Source organism: Tachypleus tridentatus, chromosome 11 (assembly GCF_004210375.1).
Source record: "Tachypleus tridentatus isolate NWPU-2018 chromosome 11, ASM421037v1, whole genome shotgun sequence".
Lineage (NCBI taxonomy): Eukaryota > Metazoa > Arthropoda > Merostomata > Xiphosura > Limulidae > Tachypleus > Tachypleus tridentatus.
Genome location: NC_134835.1, coordinates 66759624 through 66778089, shown reverse-complemented (window position 1 = coordinate 66778089; position 18466 = coordinate 66759624). Strand labels below are relative to the sequence as shown.

Sequence of the window (18466 nt, the reverse complement as noted above, 5' to 3'; positions counted from 1 at the left end):
CATAACAATGTCTTTAATCATTTTTTTAATCAACATAATTACCGGATCTCAATCTGAATAAACAGTAAATACTAAAGTCCTATTCGCCACCACAGTTTGTTTCTTAGTTTGTGTTTAAGAGCGTAGCTACTTAGTGGGGTATATACGTTGTGCCTACCACGGATGTTGAACAATAACTTTTAGCATTATAACCCTGTGTTGAAATTCAGTTTCAATGTAAAAAGTGGATTGAAATTGTAACACATCACCGTAGGTGGTATGCCAGTGGCTCGAAGCATGGCAATCTTGTTAAACAGATTTCCAAGGGTTGTAAACATATACTAATATTTTTGCTTAAGTAAAGATGCGTATACCAATGACCAGAGGTCCCTTTCACTTTGACCCTGTGACTGAGTCCTCATGAGATGAGGATCCAAATTTAATACTTGTTATCAAGCCCGAGTTAGAAAATGAACTAATTAAGTGCAGTTATAATAGTACTCAATTAAGTTATTCTAAATACTAAAACATGGGTAAGCTAATACAGTTATAAAAATATTTAATTCAAATGTTATAGATAATTTAAAGTGACAAAATGATATGTGTGCTGTTAAAAGTTTTATAAGGTAATAACAAATAGACGTTTATCGGACTAGAAATAAAAAAATGTGTTATAAAGTTATAATTTCTTACAGGTTAATTTTAAAAAAAATAAATATTAATTTCCTTTCTTAAAAACACTGAATATGTCTAATTCTAAAATAAGGTAATACTTTAATTATTAAATGGCCCCTAAAATGTCGTCAAATTGCAGACGCTTTGCTTTAACGATGTAGAACGACTAACATGTGAATGGTTTGGTGTTACATAGTATTGGAAAGTGAGTAGTGTTTTAGGATTTAATTCTGTAGCAACTAAGGTCACGTAATTGAAAGTCACGACTTTTCAATTAATCAATTTTCGATTTTGAGGTATGATGTTGCAACACACAGATGTGTTTGTGTGTGAGTATATATGTATCACTAGTATTAACTGATTTACCCGTTTCCTGCATGTGCCCAAATTTCTTGAAATTTGTATTCAAAAACACAATGAAAGAACATTTATTTTAAAAATTCTATTTTCATAACAATTTAATTTTTGTTTAAACTTTTGATTTTCAAAACAAAAACTATATAATCTAAATTAAACTTCTTGAAATAGAACATTGGCTGTTGTTCCTTCTGACAACATAAACAGGTTTTGATGAGTTCCAACCATTTACATTCTACATGATATAATTGGCCATGTGAAAAGCAAGGTTGCTTTAGGAACAATCCAGCAGCTTTAAATCTTTAAATTTTGACCTTGTGCCTTGAAATTGTAAAATAAATTGTGACTGGAAATTGGAGTCTTCTAAATTCCAAGAAGTAAGCACTTTATAGCAAAATAATTCATAAAATGAGGGCATCTTCACTTTTGGCATGGCCAGTTGTAGTTGTTGCTTCAATAACGTGGCAGTAAAGTCTTAAAACTAAACTTATGGCATTACGTAATTCTGGAGGATGAAAATTTATTGACAACATTATTGGTGAACCAACCTTTGATTTCAGAATGTGACCTAACATATCTGGTGGTTCAAGAAAAATTACAAACTCAGTTGGTTAATTTACACCATCAAGTGTAACCAGAACACTGACAGCTGAGCCATAGGTGAATTCTTGCCAAGGAAACTTTTGCAATAACTGATCACTTATGTCATGAACAATATCATTTTGAAGTGTAAGGATTACTCTTTCACACAACCATTACTAATTGTGACAAACATTAGGGAACAACTTTTCCTTTAGCTGTTCTGCATCCTTAACTAAGTTTTTACATTTGTCTAGCATAGTAGTGTAGTTGTTTGATTGATTGATTGGAAACTTTCCAACACTAACGTAAGAAGAAGTTTCTGAATTCAACCATTTACCTTTATATCACCAAAGATAAAAACAGGAAAATGAAAACAAACCACAAACTACCAAATACATTAAGGGTTCAGTTAATTCAATGTAAACAACATTGTTGGCCTAACAACAATATTGTGATAGTTTTATCCCTAAGCAACAATATATAGTGTTAAGCACAACCAAAAGGAATGTGGCATAAAGACAGTAAGTGAATTAAAAGCCAAAAATTAGTTTTGTGGTAACCAAGTGGAAATCTTGTTCTTTCATGTTACTTTTGGAGACTGTAGAGGTCATGGTGCCAAGTTTGGGGGTGATTGGTCAAATGAGGAATCATCAGACCTACAATTTACTTTTATATGTATAGGTAAAATATATACATATACACATCTGTTGGACCTGTTGATAAGAATATAACTAAAAGTATGAATACAACATGTAACGAAGGGATGTTATTATTAAAACTGCATAAATGATTTACAAATTTTTGATATTACTGTTATGACAACCTGTAGCAGTTTGCATTTTATACTTCTAAGTTTTTTAATATTCTCATGCTAAACTATGTCAGATACACAAGTTCATAAAACACTCATCTAACTTACCCTTGCCAACCACCAAAATAATTATATCTATGCATAATAATAATAATATAGCTTGTTTAAGACCTCAGTTTCAAATACTACTGTTAAGATATATCTAGTTTTACAGCATTACAAAATATACAACTGTAAGCCTTTCTTTTTAGATCATAATTCTTAAATTAGGTATCATTGTGTTCTAGTATTTTGTAAAAAAGAATAAGAAATAGCATGCAGAAACTTCATCAAAGTCTTGTATAATATCCACAGCTTCCTTATTCATAAATGAAAAACATTCTTTAACAATAAATAAATAAACTCAACCAAAAGTTTCAGAAAGTAATTAATAATTGTAACTTTTTTTTGTCATTTTAACGAGACACCAAAATTTCTCCCATATGTTTGTGAATTCAGTTATGCTGATATAGGGTAACAAGTTCTGTTGATGAAATAATAATTTATAGTGAAATATTGAGAAAACTAAGTTTTCTGAAGTATAGCCTTGAATAACATTTTAAATAAATCAAAGCTACATCATGCATTACAGACAATTTTATTCTTTGATTTCCTTTATCACATTATTCTTTATTCTAAGACTGTCTAATTTTCAGTTTCAAATCAGTATTGTTTACCAAAATGGACATTCTTAGCAATTTAGTTTTAAAAATACCAATAAAAGAAAAGTTTAAAATATTTAACTGTATTGTAATGTTAATTAAAATATTTTATATTTAGATTATGATCATGATTAAAATATTGATGAACTAATCATTAGAGACTTTAATTTTAGACTTCATTATTGGAATTGTATAAATTCAAGTAGATAAAATTTTTTTAATTGATACAGAACGATTTTCTTTATCAAATGGTCAAGGATCCAACTGGAGGGACGGAATGGATGTCATTTTGCATTGATTGTTAATCGTTAATGAGTACCTGACTTCAAGATAAAAAGTGGATTTGATAGGAGGAAGGTTTCTGATTTGTTTATGTTGTGTTCTAAAAACAGTAAGTAAGGAGGTCATAAGCTTAAGATGTAGAAAAGTCAAGCTAGGCTCAACTAAGACAGTGTTTTTGGGTTTTTTATCCAACAGGTTTTTTACCTTGTGGAACAAGTTAATATCAGCAAAAGTGGAGCCTGGTACTTTGAAATAGTTTATTTTCTAAAAAATAAAGGATGTATTTAAATACTGTGTTTTTTTTCTCAGAGGCAAAATATACAAGGACATCCTTGAAGTATTAAATTGTTGTGTCAAAATTATTGCCATGTATAAAGTAAAAAAAGTTAAAGTAGATTATGAGCTGTTTTTTTTGCCAAGGATGTGTGTATGTATGTGCATTTGTTAACAGGATTTTTTGAAAATTGGCAAATTGATGTGGATGAAAGTTAGTATACACTTGGAATATGACCCAACATAGAAGTTACTAGCTTTTGTAAAGTCAAGATTAAAATGTAAAAAAAAAAATTAATTCTCTATCTATTAAAATTGGGATTGATTTTCATGCTAGTTCTTCTCAATAACACAGTCAGAAATGATTATATTTTGTTGCAACTTGGTGGACATATGTAGGACATATCCTACCACAAATGGTCCATGTTAGTTGATAGTGATGCATATTTTTATCAGTTGCTTTTATTATTTTATTCATGTTTATTACAGAGACTGGTTTTTTTTGAAAATATTCTATTATTTGAATTGCAGTATTTGAAGGGTTATTAAGTCAGTATTCACTCTGTAAATTGGTACCACTATTAGGAACCTACAAATATATATATATATACATAGATAAACTGTTACACGTACTAGATGGGGTTCTGATTTGGTTTGTTACTTGCTATTATGCAAACTATTTTTGCTCATAAATTTTTCATTGCCTGTTATATTTGTCAAAATTCCTTCACTTTCTGGGTATCACAGAATTGATTTTTTCTATAAAAGGATTGTTTAAAAAAATCAAGACAACTTTTAAAATATAATGTTATTTTATATTTACTTGCATGTTTTTTTTTATTTCTTTTTAATAGGTCAATAACATTTTGGAATAACAAGATGGGAATATTTCACTGTATGTTGGGAAGACAATTTGTGAATAATTTGCAGATACATCTGTATCAAAAGTATTCATCTATTTGCAGTCACCATCCAACACGTTGGTTTTCTCAAGCTCATCAAATGTTTATATTGTTGAATACTAGGACCTTTTATTCACAAACATTAAGAAATGCTCCTAATAAACTTTTACAAACAATGTCTAACCCTTTGCATTTATGTGTGCATTTTATGAGTGGGTTTGGATCAGAACATGTAGATTTAAAGAAGTGGAAATTAATAAAACGACTCTTTTCAACTTTTTTATTTGGTAGTACATTGATAATAACAATCTTTGTGAAAAGAAAACGACAAAAAAGTAAGAGAGAACTACTACAAGACTGTGAGCTTCTACCCCATGATTCGAACTACTCAGAAAATATGGTCTTTATGAGGTACAAGGGCTATATTATTCCACAGAATCTATTTCTAAAAGGTATCATGAGAGACCTGATGGATTTTAAAGTGCGTGAAGATGATATTTTTGTAGTTTCTTTTCCCAAAACAGGTATTTTCTTTGATTTCTATATTTACATCTATTTGTCTACAAGTAATTTTATCAAATATATTCATTAGCAGTTAAGAACAAAAGAAGGACTAAGCTATAGTAACTAACTTGATCCATTGGAATTGACAAAACTGCTAAACAAACCCAAATGTAGCCTTTCACATCCACATGAGAAATGTATAAAATTTAAATTAGCAGAATAAAAAAATGTGTGTGATAAATTGTGCCATAAGCTTTTAAATCTCATATACAAATACTTTTTTTCAGGAACCATTTCTGGGTCTAAGTTTCAAAGTTTGTATTTTCCACTTACCACTTAAGTTTGCATTTCTATGTGGTTGTTATTTGCTATACTCAAACAGAATGTCACAGAAAGACTATTTTAGCCCCTAATGAATTTAGACTTCTAATTCAAGCCTTGTCTATTACTTCTATATGTAAGCTATACAGGAAATTAGTCCAACTATTTGGAATGTTTTTGGCAAAATGTTTAAACTAGGCAGAAGTGTAATAGCTAATGTCTTTACTCGTGCTTGTATGCAGTTAAAATAGGTTTAGTCAAGAGGCTAAGTTTGAACACAGTATTTCAAATAAAACCTGGCCTCACTGGACTTTTACAGATTTATATATTTAAAGTAGAAATTCTTTACATAGATGCCAGTTAAACACTAGGCTGTATACTTCATACTTGTTTCAACAACTATACAACTTTTCAATACCTATTTCTTGAAGAAAAATAAATATTTTTGCAAAATTTCATACCTTCATATTTTAATAATTTCAACATTGAAACTCGTTTTATAAATAATGACTCAGTTGTTTAAAAATCTTCATGTGTGTCTGAATAAAATAAACACTAAGTGAAAGTAAAATGTGATTAAGTTTAGAAATATTACAGACAATGAAGCTTATATGTATTGTTAATACATATAATAAACAACATACTTCATGAAATGAATACTGAGACTTTTTATGTTGAAAATACATTTTAAATAAATATAATATAATATTACAAATATAATAACTCAAGTGTTAAAAATGATTTTTATAGCATTACTTTTTGAAACCCAATATACCCATCATAAACTATATACATGCTTTATCCAAAAAATGAATATATGAAATTAGGTAAGATCATGAGCATTTAGTGATGACTGTTGTTAATTAGATATGGATAGAAATCTGCTGAGACCCACTCATAATCTAATTTCCCAATCTATTAACATGTAAAAGTGGAATGTAGTAATGTCTGTATTTCATATCTGTAATTGCATTCAAAAAGTGGATTTTGTGGACACTGAGTTTGTCATAAACCTATTTAAGGGTTATCTATGCTAGCCATCCCTAATTTAGCAGTGATAGACTAGAGAGAAAACAGCTTAGTCAACACCACCTACTGCAAACTTTTGGGCTACTCTTTTACAAATGAATGGTAGGATTGACTGTAACATTATAATGCTCTCATGAGTGAATATGTTTGGTAATAATTTGAACCTGCAACCCACAAATTATGAGTTAAGCTCATTAACTGCTAGACCATGCCAGGCCTTCAAAAAGTGAAAAGATAAAAATATGCATTGTGTTTTTGTGTTTATTACTTTTAAGTAGGAATTTGTATTTACTCATTTAGAATTGAAAGTTTATAAAACAAGTTTTAAAGTTGGCAGATTTGAAAAGTTAACCTTAAATTCTTGTAATTGCAAACTGTGAACAATCATCTTTACAAATAAAGTTAGTGAGTGTTATATGGCAAGCCCTAAAGTAAAGACACAATATGAAATCACCTGGACTATAGCCAATTGTATAAAATTTATTATGAAAGTAGATATATCAGTTGAATATTAAGCAAACCGTTTTTCTATTAAGTTATTTTCTCTTATATCATGAACATTTTTAATTAAAAAAACCTCTTTAAATAAACTGAGACTCTAAAATTACAAAATCAACAAATATTTTTTTAATTTTTATTATGTTAACATTTCATTTTATACTTTAAGTGCATAGACTAATAACAATATTAAGTTAGTAGCTGGAGTACACATCTCCTGGACAGAGGTTATGTAAATTCATGATTAATTACAAGCCATCTTAGAACATGAAAAGTTGCTTCCTTTATATGTAATTATAAAAAATGTCCAAAAAAAATAAAAAACACAGAATGTGAAACTGCAAATTTGCATACATCTCCACACGTCCACCTAACCTTCATGCCAAGAGCCCAGAATTATTCAGGAATGAGTTCTGTTTAGTATAACCCTATGCATGAATAAAATGGGAGAAGTTATTAGATGCCATGATGAAATTTTTAGTTGCCATGGCAAACTGGTTATTGAAATTTGTCAAAAAATGAAATATTCTTTATATTATTATAACTTCTTCAGTTCTTTTTTTATGCTAGATTTCCATAAAGAGTAATACTTAAATAGGATTAACTTTTAACAATTTTATAACTTTGTAAATTTACTCAAAAATATTTAAACAAAGTCATTGAAAACCAATTTCTTTCAATAGTTTTGTCCTTTCAGAAGAAACTTGCATTTGTCAGAAGTGTTTGGGCTTTGTCGAATATCTTGATGTATCAAACTTTTATAACCCTATATGTATTTTACTATTATGAACTTGAAAGGCATTAAGAAATTTTTAGATACAAAATTTTTTTTGTTTTTATATCAGGAGCCGATGTACAAAAGTAGTATATCATTATTAACAAGCTAACATTCTGGATACTAGTCTAAATGTACTGATTTATGTGTGCTATATTTGATATTTTAGAATAGGTAATGAAAACAGGACTCTCGTATTGAAAGAATTGGAATTTCGCTTTTTGAATTTTAAGTTTCTAATGATTGAAATACAGTTATTCTGTTATACTTTATTGTCCATCATTAAGTATTATAAAATACATTGTGGGCATTTTGGTCATTACTCAATACCTTCATTTGAAATACAATCTTATAAAGGCCTGATGGTTAGGATGTTCAACCCTTAATCTGAGGGTTACAAGTTTGTATCTCCATTGCTAAACATGTTTATATTTTCAACCATGGGGACAGTATAATGTGATAGACAATCCCATTAGTCATTAGCAAAAAAAGAATATCCCAAGATATGGTGTTGTTGTTATGTAGCTACCTTCCCTCTAATATATCACTGCTAAATTAGGGATAGTGAGTGCAGATAGCCCTTATGTAGCTTTGAGCCAAATTCAAAACCAAGGGAATATCTTGTCTTACAAGTCTTTTGGTGTAATGGTTGATCAGTCTCTAAAGCCATTCAAGCAGTGTGCTGCTGATAGTGGTAAGGCAAATAGGATTTTAGGTTGTATCTACGGAAATATGGAATACAAGTCTAAAGAGGTTATAATTTTATTTTATGTTTGGAATATTGTGTTCAGTCTTGGGCTTCTTGCCTTAGGAAAGGACATTAAACTGTTGGATAGGTTTCAAAAGGACTACTAGAATGGTGCCTGGAGTAGAAGGGTGTGATGTGAGGAGAGGTTAAGACCTCTGAAATGGATTTCTCTTTAGAAAAAGAAAAGTTAGAGGGAATCTGGCTGATGTGTTTAAGATTGTAAAGGAAATTGCTAGTGTAGATGTATCATGTTTTTTTTTTCATATTTAATGGCAAAAACAGTAAGACAAGGGAAATATATGTGTATATAAAGTAGAAAACATTTTCAGTTAAGACAGTTTTAGTTTTCTAGCAAAGTGGTCGGACTATGGTATGGGTTACCTTCAGTTGTTGCAGGGGAAGTAAATTTATGTGACTAAGAGAAATCTTCATAACTATATAAATAATAAAGGCTGGCCTTTTTCTTTCAATTTGGTTATTTAATAATTTTAGTTTAATTCAAAGTAAGGGACAGCCTAGATGGACCAGTAGGTCCTTTGTTGTTCTTAAACAGTGGTTCCCAAACTAGGGGTAAATTACCCCTTGGGGGTAATTTAACAATTTATCGGGGGTAATGGAGGGGTGACAGAAAAAAAGTTAAAATTCTGAAAATCAAGAAAACTTTGAGGTAGCTGGTATTAGGATTAATGTTAACTTAATCTTAGTATGTAATGTTGTAAATTAAACCTATTTTAAGTATGTAATAAAGTTAAACCAAATAACAATAAACATCAAAAACTAATATGCAGTAGTAGAAAAGAAAAAATATGTATCTAAGTGTGTGGTAACCTAAAAGTATTTTGACAAGTATGCTTCAGAACACAAGTCACTCAGTAACCCTGATGACTCATCGACGTATCCAGTACACATCACTCACTGCCTGAGGTTGCCTCTATTTCACACTGTCAGTTTCTATGTGAGCATCAGCCGAGGTAGACAAAACCTGGTATGTATGTGTACTGCCCTGTGCAGTATAGTTAGTATTTACCTACTATTACATCATTCCTCTGCTGAATAAGCTCTTTTAATGTTATCTAGAATGTCATGAAAAAATAAATAATAAGTTCACATTGTTCACACTTTTTTATGCAGTTTTTCTTTTTCTTTTTCTGCAGATTAAACAATAAAATGTCTAAAAAACGCACCTACTCTGACGCCTTTCTTCGCTATGGCTTTGTGAATTTACCTTTTGGTGGAGAGGATCGGCCACAATGTGTAGTATGTCACAAAGTGTTGACAAATGAAAGCCTCAAGCCATCAAAACTCTCAGCTCACTTCCAGAAGTGCCATCCAAATCTTCAAAATGAGGATCAGGCTTATTTTCAGCACTGGGCTGTAGCACTGAAGAATATCCAGTTCGGTTCATCTGGAATTCAAGCCCAAAAGCTTCAAGCTGCGGTCAAAGCATCTTACTTTGTTGCATATAAAGTTGCCGAACAACAAAAATGCCACACCATTGCAGAGAATCTGATTATGCCTTGTGCATACAGATGGTAAGCAAGGTATGTGGGGAGGATCAAGCGAAGAAACTGAGTGTTATATCTCTATCAAACAACACAATCCGTCAATGACATGGCATCAGATATTCTGTCCCAAGTTACAACAGAGATCAAGGAAAGCTCATATAGCAAATTCTCCTTGCAATTTGATGAATTGTGTGATGTAGCCAGTTGTGCTGTTCTCCTTGGGTTCGTTCGCTACGCCCACCAGGACAAGATCAAAGAAGAGTTCCTATTATGCGAAGATCTGCTAACAACCACGAAGGGAGAAGATATCTTCAATATCATCAACAGTTTCTTTACCACGAATGGATTGGATTGGAACAGCGTTCAACAGGTAGGGAGAGATGTTTATATAAAGTCTAGATTAGTATAAATACAATGAATTACATGGCATATACTCATATAGTTTTATTTATTGTACAAGTAGCTGTAGTGTAGCTAATATTTTATACATAATTCACAAAAAAGTATCATGCCTGTCATACTGAAATACTAAAGTACCAAAATAAATTAAATTAAAACCATATAATTATAAAGCAAAAGATAAGTAAGAATGACTAACTGACGCAATCTATAATAGTTTTTCTTTTTTTAATCTAGGTCGATGGAGCACCATCAAGAGATGGGTCATAATCGTGGATTACGGGGCCCCATACAAGCTGTGAATCCAGAAATTTCTGTTGATCATTGCATCATTCATCGGTACTCTCTTGGATCAAAAAAGCCTGCCTGGTAATCTGAAATTAGTGTTTGAAGATGTGTTGAAAATCGTCAATTTCATCAAGTCCAGGGATGTGAATTTGTGCATATTCAGGGAGCTGTGCAAGGAAATGGGAGAGCAGTATCAAGTTCTGCTCTACCACACCAATGTTTGCTGGTTGTCACAGGCAAGGTTGTACGTCGAGTCATTGAGTCTCGAACGGCTCTTCAGGAATTTCTGAAACAAGAAGAATCTCCTTTGCTACCAAGTTCACTGATAAGGAGTGGCTTGCTCGACTTTGTAACTTGGCTGACATATTTGCGAGCTGAACAGTGATAATCTGCAACCCAGGGCCAAAACACGACTGTCATTGATGCCCATCACACTGTGACTGCATTTCTGGGAAAACTGAGACTCTGGATTCGACGCTTGGAGAAAGGAGTGATCGCTCAGTTTCCCACCCTAGACCAGTTTGTTGAGGAGAATAGTTATGATACTGGATCACTTTTACAGACCATCAACTAAGAGATGAGTGACTATTTGAAAGGGCTTGAAACAAGCATGCAGCACTACTTTCCAGAGAGTGACCTAAAAACAGCCAGTCTTCAGTGGATCATTCATCCCTTTTCTGTACCTGATGAGGCCATTCATGATGATGATTTCCCTGCAAAGGAGGAGTGAATCACAATGCGAGCAAATGAAGCCTTGAAAGTCAAATTCCAAAACCAAAATGCAGATTCCTTTTGGATTTCACAACTAGCTGACTCGCCAACTCTGTCCAAGAGAGCCTTGAAGTTGTTGGTATCATTCTCAACAACGTATCTGTGCGAAAAGGGGTTCTCAACCGTGCTGGGGATGAAAACAAAAAAGAGGACTCGCTTGAATGTTGCAAATGATGCCAGGCTGGCACTTTCAACCACAAAGCCAAGAATTCCTGAACTAGCTTCAAGTATGCAACTCCATCCATCCCACTGATGTTCTTGACATCTTTGGCAATATTCATTAGAAATGCACAATGATCAAATACAATAATTAAAAGTGTTATTCAGTGTAAATAAGTTGTAAATAAATAAAGTGCAATATATCTCTAGTTTAATTTAGCCATATATATCAATGTTGAAAACATTTTGTGAAAGGGATAATATGCTTAATGTGGCATGTTAAATTGGGTAACAAGCTGAAAAAGTTTGGGAACCACTGTCCTTAAAGATTGTTATGGTAAAGGCAATTTTGTAATAAGATTTTCAGCCAACATAAGCAAAGAATGTTTGTACAAACCAATTTTTTCCCTCAAAGTTGTTGTGATCAGTGTTTGAAACTTAATAATCATACTTACGTACTTTTCATGTGAATGTCTTTATAATTAATAAATTCTTATTAACTAGAAAAGAGGATTTGTGAGAAACATTTGCAGTGTTAACCACACCATTGTGAACAAGTTGTTTAATGGGAGTAACATCTTTACAAGGATAAGGCCTTCTAGTTTATTATACAGAAAATTATGAAAATATAGTTTACAGATTTTATTATTAAAAACATATTTTATTTCAAAAGGAACAACTTGGGTTCAAGAGTTGGTTTATATCATAGCAACAGATATGGACTTCACTGCTGCTCAAGCAAAGAATCTTGAACAGCGATTTCCATTTATAGAATTTCTCTATCCTGGCCTAAACACCATAAAGAAGATGTCTTCCCCTCGTTTCTTGAAAAGCCATCTCCCATACTCATTACTTCCTCCAGAAGCACATCAGATTAAACCAAAAGTAACTTTCTTTCTGATTTAATTACAGTTGTCTAGTCAAGTACAGTAGCATATCTGATTAAAATATGACTATTGTTGTTGATAAGAAACTAACATTCTCCTGAGAAAAAAAACCTAATTTGGAACTTATGTGAGTAGTTATTAGTATGAAATCAGATTTTTTAAGCTTATTGAAAGCTCTGTCTTGCTTCTAAACGTCATTTGTATGTTATAATTATCAAAGTAATATTTAGGCATCTGATACAGTTTACCAATAGCTTTTTTCACTTGCTGTTTTCAGGTAGTGTACATAGTGCGTAACCCTAAGGATGTATTGGTTTCATATTACCACTTTTTACGCATGGTGAAAGAAATAAGTTACAAGGGTTCTTTTGAAGAATTTTTCAAAAGCTTTCTTGATGGTAAAAGTAAGTGTAGAACCCTTACTTGAAAAATATTTTATAATTTTCAAAAATAAATGTGTTTATTCACTGACCTAATATGTACTAAGTTTTGTTTTAATGACCCAGGTGTTATTTGAAGCAAATGAAAAATATATTCGGTAGTATTCTTTGTTTTCTTTCTTAGTTATTCTGTAATTTTATATGTATGAAGGGAATAAATTAAAGAAGGTAAAGTCATCTTGCATGCACATTCAAGTTCTAATTTAGAAATTTTGTGTCACTTACAGCAGAGTTTTATGTTCCCTTCCATGAAATGTTTTATCATAAATTTCATTATTACTATTTAGTTCCTTATGGACCCATATGGAAACATTACCTAGAATGGTGGGAACACAGGAATGATGAAAATGTGTTGTTTCTTTTTTATGAAGATCTTCACAAGGTACATAAATGTGTAAGAAATTGTAGAAAGGCTATTATACACATATTTATCATTACTACCTATCATACATTTACAAGCACGTTAATATTCTGTGCAAATCACCAATGTTCCCTTTAACTTTTATAATCAGTATATATAATGAATTTTTTCATGTGCACTACTAGCTTTTTTTAGAGGTTGGGGTTATTTTAAGATCATCAACCCTATTGGATTATTAGGCTGCTTTGAAATGCTACCATTTGGCTATTTGAGCCTTAGGTGTATCAACTGTCAGGGTCACTAAGACTATCAATGTGTTCACCATTACTAAGGATGTGAGAGGCTGGAATAATGAAGTGCATGGCATTTGATTGGTTGTTGGGCAGTCACACAGCCAAGAGGGAACACTACAAGTCACTCATAAAATTAGTGTTGTGAATGAAATTAATTATTGTTGGTCAGCTGTTGTTAACACTTCAAATGTTGTGGAAGATACATAACTCATATTCAAGTTTAAAGAGCACTGAGCTCTAGGTGGATAAATAATAATATTAATGATAGATAAATAGCTGTTAAATTCATTCAAAATGTTAGTGTTGAAATACATTTAGTTAATTAGTTTGATAGGTTTCTTATGTTGGTAATAATTCTAGTCATCATTACTTATTTAGCTTTTCTTACTGATTTTCTGCTGCACATTGTTGGGTAGGTGAAATTTATAAAATAAACATACATTTATTTAGACTTCTGTTTTTCACAAATGTTGTTCAGAATATTGTGGCAAATGTGAAGAGGATTGCTGATTTTCTTGGAAAATCTCTTACTGAAGAAGAAATAAAAAGAATTGCTTATCATTGTTCTTTTCAACAAATGGCTAAAAATCCTTCTGTCAATTATTCACACTGGGATGATCTTGATTTTCGAAACAAGAATGAATCCAAGTTTATGAGGAAAGGTAACAACATTAACTTACAGTTTTGTGCTTTATGTAAATTAAGTTTCCATCTTTTATTTTTTGTAATGTTGTGTGCATTTATTTATGATAATTTTTAAACATTACATCTATATTCAGTTCTATGTAATGATTTACTTCCGAACCAATGTCAGTAACTTTCCTACAAAAAAAATTAATTTTTGCAAAACCTTGCAAGATACAGTGTGTATTATCTTAATACATCAGAACTTTTTGTTATGTCTGTCAAAATTAATTTTTAACCCTTTCACTGCACAAAGTCTACAGCAGGATATACATTTCAGTGTTGAGATATGGTCGCTATTTGGCTATTTCTCTTGTCAAATTGGTTGTTCACCAAATTCATTCAAATCTGGTAAGAGAAAAGTTGGGATTGCAGACAACCCAATTGTCTTAATAAGTTTGATTAGATTTTGCCTTGTTTACTGTGATGTTTACACTAAGATCAAATTGATAAGTTACACCAATAGGTTACTGAATATTTGGAATTGTATTAACTCCTTCAAATGTTATGGTAGACAATCAGAAAGACTTTGAATGTTATTCCGTCTGCCTTAATTATGTGCACTTGTTTTATCATTGCCTTAAGAATGTTTCTTTCATGGTTGTGATAATTTAAATGAAACCTAAATATGACAGAGAGACATAGTCTGGTAAAACTTGAGGAGAGCAGATAGATGACAAAATTGTTTTCAGTAGTTGAGGACTCTGTTGTGAATGAAAACATATTAAATGTCAAGGAATCCAAAAATATTTTCAACCTCAAAAGCTATCATTTTGCATTGTTTCAAATAAACTGAATGAACACATATTACAATACAGTATTTATAGATATGGCCAGGTGGTTAAGGCACTTGACTTGTAATCTGAGGGTCACAGGTTTGAATCCCCATCACACCAAACATGCTCGCCAGGCATTATAATGTGACAGTCAATCCCACTATTCGTTTGGAAAAGAACAGCCCAAGAGTTGGCAGTGAGTGGTGATGACTAGCTGCCTTCCCTAGTCTCACACTGCAAAATTAGAGATAGCTAGTGCAGATATCCCTCATCTCGCTTTGCACAAAATTCAAACAAACAACAGTTTTATAACATTTATATATTTAATGTATTTTGTGTGCTCAGAAAGCTTGCTATTAAGGAATCAACAAACAGTTCCATTTCAATTACATTTTATAACACAATAATACTTCTTTGCATTTAAATGCAAGTCAAATTTCCTGTTTGACAAATTTAATATAAAAAATATTTTTGCATCTTACTGATCTAATCCATTATCTCTTTATTAATCAACATGTACTAAGAAAATGTCACAATAAAAAAAAATCTCAATATACATCGTACTTTAGAATTGAAAACAATCTAGTAGGATAGGTAGAGGTTCATGCACCAATGTATCTTTAATATTCCATACTACATTTTAAAAGACTCAAGTTTGTAAATTAATGATCAGTAATTTGATCTGAAGAAAGCTAATAGGTACAAGTAATGAATCAGTATTTAATGAACTGATGTAATCATTGCAGTTATAAATACTTGTAGGCAGTATCAAAATATTTCACAAAATTACCAGTTTTTATCATTAAAACAATAGTTAAAATAGCAGAAGTCCAATGTTTACTGATTCTCCTGCATTTTAGACTATTTTGGGGCACTATACATTCTTGGCTTGGACCTCAGACTAGCCAAAAATTTCATCAGATGTTCTCATTCCTGCTATGTGAATTGTAACATAACATCTTTAGTACATGTATATATCAATAATTCTAATGCTATTAAATGTATTATTTGTCAAAGGGTAATTACATCAGCACTATAAAACAATAATGACTAGTACAAAAACCAACAACATTGTAATGAGACTGAAAAATATTTTGGTCATCCTTAAGTCATAATGTGTAACTAGCCTTCTCTCCCTATATCCCTGTACATGTGTATTTGCTTTGGTTTCCATTGCAAGGAAGTAAGTTTCATAATGTTTATATATTATGTTGACCATGTAATTTTGTAATGTGACTACCACATATCTTTAGCAGAGTAATTTTAATTCACACAAGTTTAGGGATGCATCTTTGTGGCCACTCCAGTAGTTGTTGATTTTGCAACTGTATGTTGCTCTGTGGCTATTATAATCTTAATTTATACAAGAGGTTTTTGTCCTTATCACCTGAAAAATGTCAAGAAGTCCCAAGATTTATCACCAGCAAGTTTTGAATACTAGATGCTAATTTGTATTGTATGTACTTACATCAAAATTACATTACCATTACAGGCCTGAATATTTCATCAGAAAAAAAAAAAGTTCTGTAGTGAACGGATTTAAAAAACATTATAGTATTTCTAAGTGTAAAAAATCACAAACATGGCACATTTTATAAAAAAAAAGTGTACTAAAACATTCATTTTATTTTACTAAAATAGTTTTAATTATACTTGTCCATTGCATTGCATTAAGCAGCTATAACTGGAGGGGTAGGAGTGAGCATGTAGCATCATAATGTGTGCTATAGTTTCAACATGTTGCATAATTATGTATGCTGTAGTTTCATACTAAAAACTAAATCTTAAAGTATGAAATATACTAATAAACACATAACTATTTCAACCATAAATTGCAAACTGTGTGTTAAAGAAAGATGTAGTATCAGTAATACATAATACAACAAAACAAACATGATAACTTATTATCATGGTTAGTTACTCTCAACAAAAGGACTTGCAATAAAATTTGACTACTAAAGTAACATATTGTAAAATTTTGGGACAACATGGGACTTATTGGTCTATTTCAGCTGTTCCACACACTAAACAAACAAAAATTAAAGCAACCCCTTACCATTTGTATACTTAAGTTTTTCTTAAATGTATTTACATTTAGTGCTTTTTCAACACCTGAAGGCAACCTATTCCAAAGGTCAACCACCCTGTTAGGAAAATAAAACTGTCTCAGCTGAAGATGACTCCTTCCCTGCCAAAATTTATACTTGTACTCCATATTCCTCCTATTCTTGGTTAAATACAAAGAAAGATGATACATAAACAACTCAATCAGATCACCCTTCTCTTTTTTTTTTCCCCAAGATAAAACAATTTGAGAGATTTTAGTCTCTACTCATAGGACAAACCCCTCCATCCCAGGCACCATTCTAGTAGCCCTTCTCTGAACCTTTCCAACAATTTGATAACCTTCCCAAGGAAAGGAACCTAAGACTGTGCACAATATTCCAAATGTGACCTAACTAGTGACATGTACAATTAAATTATAACCTCTTTAGACTTGTATGCAATATTTCTGTAGATATAATCTTAAATTCTATTTGCAATAGCACACTGCTTGGATGTATCTCAGAATGGCTGGTATGGGTAATAACACTTTTACTGATAAGCAGCGAACAACATTTCAACCTTCCTAGGTCATCTTCAGGTTAAGATGACCTAGGAAGGTCAAAATTTTGTTCTCTGCTTATCCAAAAGTGTTAATATCCTTACCAAACATTGAGATACATTTTTATTTCAAGTGGATTTCTCATCATCAAAATCTATTGCATGGATGGCTTTAGACTGATCGACTATTAGATTTTAGTGTAATTGGATGCAAATGCCAAACTTGCAGATCCATATTTTTTGTGTGCTCATGATATTCACCCATTGTGTATGTTGTTAGTAAGGAATAAAAATATAGTCTGGGCATATAATTAACCATATGCTTTAAACATTGCTTTAATAAAGTTAATTAGAATGTTTTCCTGTGATCATTGTAGAACACTTTCTTTGCAGGAATTGTAGGTGACTGGAAAAATTACTTCACTAAAGAAATGAATCAAGTCATGGATGAGTGGATTGAAGAGAAGTTCCAAAGTGAAGAAACTGGGTTATCCTTCCATTACGACTTACAAGATACTTTTATCCAATAAATGATAAATAACTTGAGGTGGAAGTTTTGTTTTATAAAATGATGGATAAAGTTTTAGCTTTATTTAGCCCTAGAGCAAGATTTGAATTATTATATAGATTTATTAGTTCTCTACCATACAAATGACACTTTAAAATAGTAGTTTTGTGATTCAGATTAAAATTTGAAGTTGCAACTAGTTTCATCTATAGTTTTTTTATATATCCCATATACATTTTATATCAATCTGACCAAAAGCAATTTGTGATGTCTGTTATTTAAAGACAGTGTAAGTGGACACATTTTCTCAGGAATTGAGACTTTATGATAATTGAAAGTGGCAAACTTTTTACA

General features: G+C 31.4%; 1 protein-coding gene across 8 annotated transcripts; it reads left to right on the top strand.

The window, feature by feature from the left end:
- Positions 1 to 729: 729 nt before the first annotated feature.
- Positions 730 to 18309, top strand: LOC143232359 (sulfotransferase 1C4-like). Of its 8 annotated transcripts, none has more exons than XM_076467684.1 (8): positions 730 to 859; positions 3336 to 3496; positions 4515 to 5086; positions 12233 to 12444; positions 12724 to 12850; positions 13174 to 13268; positions 14019 to 14202; positions 17998 to 18309. In XM_076467684.1, exons 3-8 carry the CDS (start codon positions 4540 to 4542, stop codon positions 18132 to 18134), a joined length of 1302 nt encoding a protein of 433 aa, XP_076323799.1. In that variant the 5' UTR covers positions 730 to 859; positions 3336 to 3496; positions 4515 to 4539; the 3' UTR covers positions 18135 to 18309. The 8 variants fall into 8 exon arrangements, with proteins under 8 accessions (XP_076323799.1, XP_076323804.1, XP_076323805.1 ...); XM_076467687.1 differs by having other exon boundaries at positions 800 to 859; positions 3363 to 3496; XM_076467688.1 differs by having other exon boundaries at positions 839 to 950; positions 3363 to 3496.
- Positions 18310 to 18466: the final 157 nt, after the last annotated feature.

Coding starts and splice junctions, on each gene's coding strand:
- LOC143232359 (XM_076467684.1), top strand. CDS start 4,540: ATGGGAATATTTCACTGTATGTTGGGAAGACAATTTGTGAATAATTTG. Junction 5,087..12,232: donor AGTTTCTTTTCCCAAAACAG/GTATTTTCTTTG, acceptor TTATTTCAAAAG/GAACAACTTGGGTTCAAGAG. Junction 14,203..17,997: donor ATCCAAGTTTATGAGGAAAG/GTAACAACATTA, acceptor CTTTCTTTGCAG/GAATTGTAGGTGACTGGAAA.